This window comes from Chrysochloris asiatica, unplaced genomic scaffold, assembly GCF_000296735.1.
Source record: "Chrysochloris asiatica unplaced genomic scaffold, ChrAsi1.0 scaffold00182, whole genome shotgun sequence".
Lineage (NCBI taxonomy): Eukaryota > Metazoa > Chordata > Mammalia > Afrosoricida > Chrysochloridae > Chrysochloris > Chrysochloris asiatica.
The window spans coordinates 6305505-6307837 of NW_006408700.1; the positions used below are offsets into that span (position 1 = coordinate 6305505).

The following is a 2333-nucleotide window of genomic DNA, read 5'->3' on the forward strand; positions in this document are numbered from 1 at the left end:
GACTCTGTTGGTTCCACAGTCACAATGAAGGAAAGTCCTTCCATCCACCTGGCCTTGAACTTCACACCATGGCTGCCCAGGTGGGGACTTCAACATGATGGTGAAATTGTAGCAAAGTGAGTGAGGATCTATGAGAGAAAGTCTCAGGTGAGGGGTGCAGTGGGGAGAAGGAGTCTTCTAGAAACCCTCCACAGGGCTGGGCTGGCAGAGAAAGGAGGGCTCCTTCCTGCCAGCCCCACTGCATCAACACCCAATGGCTTCTCCCTTAGTCCTGTCTTCCCTGTGCCTCACTGAGGTTCTGTGAGAAATGACACAGGCTGAACATGTCAGGACATTTACTGGGCAGTGCTGGGAGATTCCTGAAGAAATCCCCTGCTGCAAGTCTTCTGGCTGGCTGGGGAGCTGGAGTTGGTGTAGGGTGGGGCCTCCCAAATCTTTCTTTGGATCTCTTTTCTCCCTCCCCTCCCAGCTACTTTACCTCCACGCTTTACATTACTTTTCACTGTCATTGTCTCTTTTCTAGTCCCTTCTCCTAAGCCCTCTCCTAACCCAGGAGTCATGGTGTGGCGCTGTAGAAACAGCACTGGGTTGCTAATCATAAGATTGGCCGTTCAAACCCACAAACGTCTCCTTAGAAATTCTATACAGAGTCACTATATGTCAGAACTGACTTGACTTGTCGGCACTAAACAACAACAACAACAAATCCTAACCCAGGAGGCAAGAAACAGTCCAGTGGAAAATGTTGGGGCAGGGGCTTGGGGAACTTACAGTGTGAGGAGAGCCACCCTCCCCTGGACTCACTGGCCCACACTGTCCAGGACCAGCACGGAAGCAGAAGCAGCAGCATGAAACCCCGAACGAACGTGGTATCTGGAGCCAGAGTCATGGCGTCCAGGAGTCTTGGAGGAGGCAGCCAGTCTATGTGGGAGCCTTGGTCTTTGAAAAGAGCCTACTCTGTTCCTCCCTTACAAAGTCTTGGCAGCCACTCCCAGGCACACCTGGGATTCCTGGTTGCCCTGGGAATTGTAATGTAAAGTTTACCTCTTTCACCTGCTCTTTCTACATAGCCCTCTCTGACTCACCAGCAATGTAGGAATCACAGCTCTTAGGGTGAGCACTAAACAGTTCTTTTGTTGTTGTTATTAAGTGTCTTGGAATGGGTTCTAACTTATAACACTCTGTATAAAGTTTCTGAGGAGCAGCTGCTGCGTTTGAACCACCAAATGGGGCTAGTAGCCCAGTGCTTATCCTTCAGTGCCACACCAGGACTCCCACCCCTGTTAGCAATCAAAGAACATTTCCTTTTCTTAATAGTGGTCTCATGTAATATTTGTCCTTTTGTAATAGACTAGATTCACTCAACATAATGTCACTGTCGAGCAAATCTGCTGCACAAGACCCTTTTAAAGTGTTGAAGAGCAAAGATGTCAGTTTGAGGACTTAGGTGCACCTGACCCAAGCCATGGTATTTTTTTTTGCATGTTCATATGCACGTTTTAATGGGTATTTATAAAAGTAATAAAATAGAAACAATCCAAATGTCCCTCAAAGGGTGACTGGTTAATGGAAAGGTAGTTCATCCCAATCAAAGGCTACTATTACTCAGTAATCTAAAGGAATGAACCGCTGATGCACCTAGCAACATGGATGAGTCTCCAGGACATCATGCTTTAGCAATCATGCCCCCAGTGACCAGAACAGTGCCTGGTACATAGTAGGTAGGAGCTTAAACATTTTTTTTGCTTCAAGAATCATTTTATGAAAGCAATTATTCTTATGAGGGAAAAATGGAATCTAGGTTAGAGAATATCAGATTTGCAAACCACAAAGTCAATTTCCTTCCAGGAAGCCCAATTATAGAGGTCTTCAAAGTATACAGACTTTGAAAAATAACTGTAAGAATCTGTAATTCCTGAACAGAATTAGCATTTGAGTGTCTTAGCTTTGGATCTTTCTTTCCCCTGTCAACCATTAACTCAGAGTCCTGGTGTGGCACTGGAGGATAAGCACTCGACTGCAAGGTCAGTTTGAACCATAAGGTTGGTGGTTCAAACTCACCAGCTGCTCCTCATCACTATGAGTCGGAATCAATTCCACGCACTTAACAACAGCAACCATTAACACACTTCCTTTTTTATTCTCAACAGCTTATTTTGTTAGTTAGCTCTGACTTATAATGAGTCATTTTGCTCCTAAGGGGCATTCTGGTTGTATTTCTTCTAAGACTGATTTGTTCATTTTTCTGGCAGACCATGGTATATTCAATATTCATCATCTGTTGAAATGCACCAATTCTCCTTCAATCTTCTTTTTTCATTGTCCAGTTCTCA

The 2333-nt window shown here is 45.0% G+C and overlaps 1 protein-coding gene across 1 annotated transcript in view; it reads right to left on the minus strand.

The window, feature by feature from the left end:
* Nucleotides 1-889, minus strand: part of LOC102819313 (NKG2D ligand 1-like) — a 5831-nt gene extending 4942 nt beyond the window's left edge. Inside the window, exons 1-2 of the mRNA XM_006872079.1 lie at nucleotides 831-889; nucleotides 18-142 (exon numbers count right to left, since the gene is read on the minus strand). Coding sequence (XP_006872141.1) covers nucleotides 18-142; nucleotides 831-889 — 184 coding nt within the window. The remainder of the gene's footprint in view (nucleotides 1-17; nucleotides 143-830) is intronic.
* Between the last annotated feature and the right edge of the window lie 1444 nt (nucleotides 890-2333).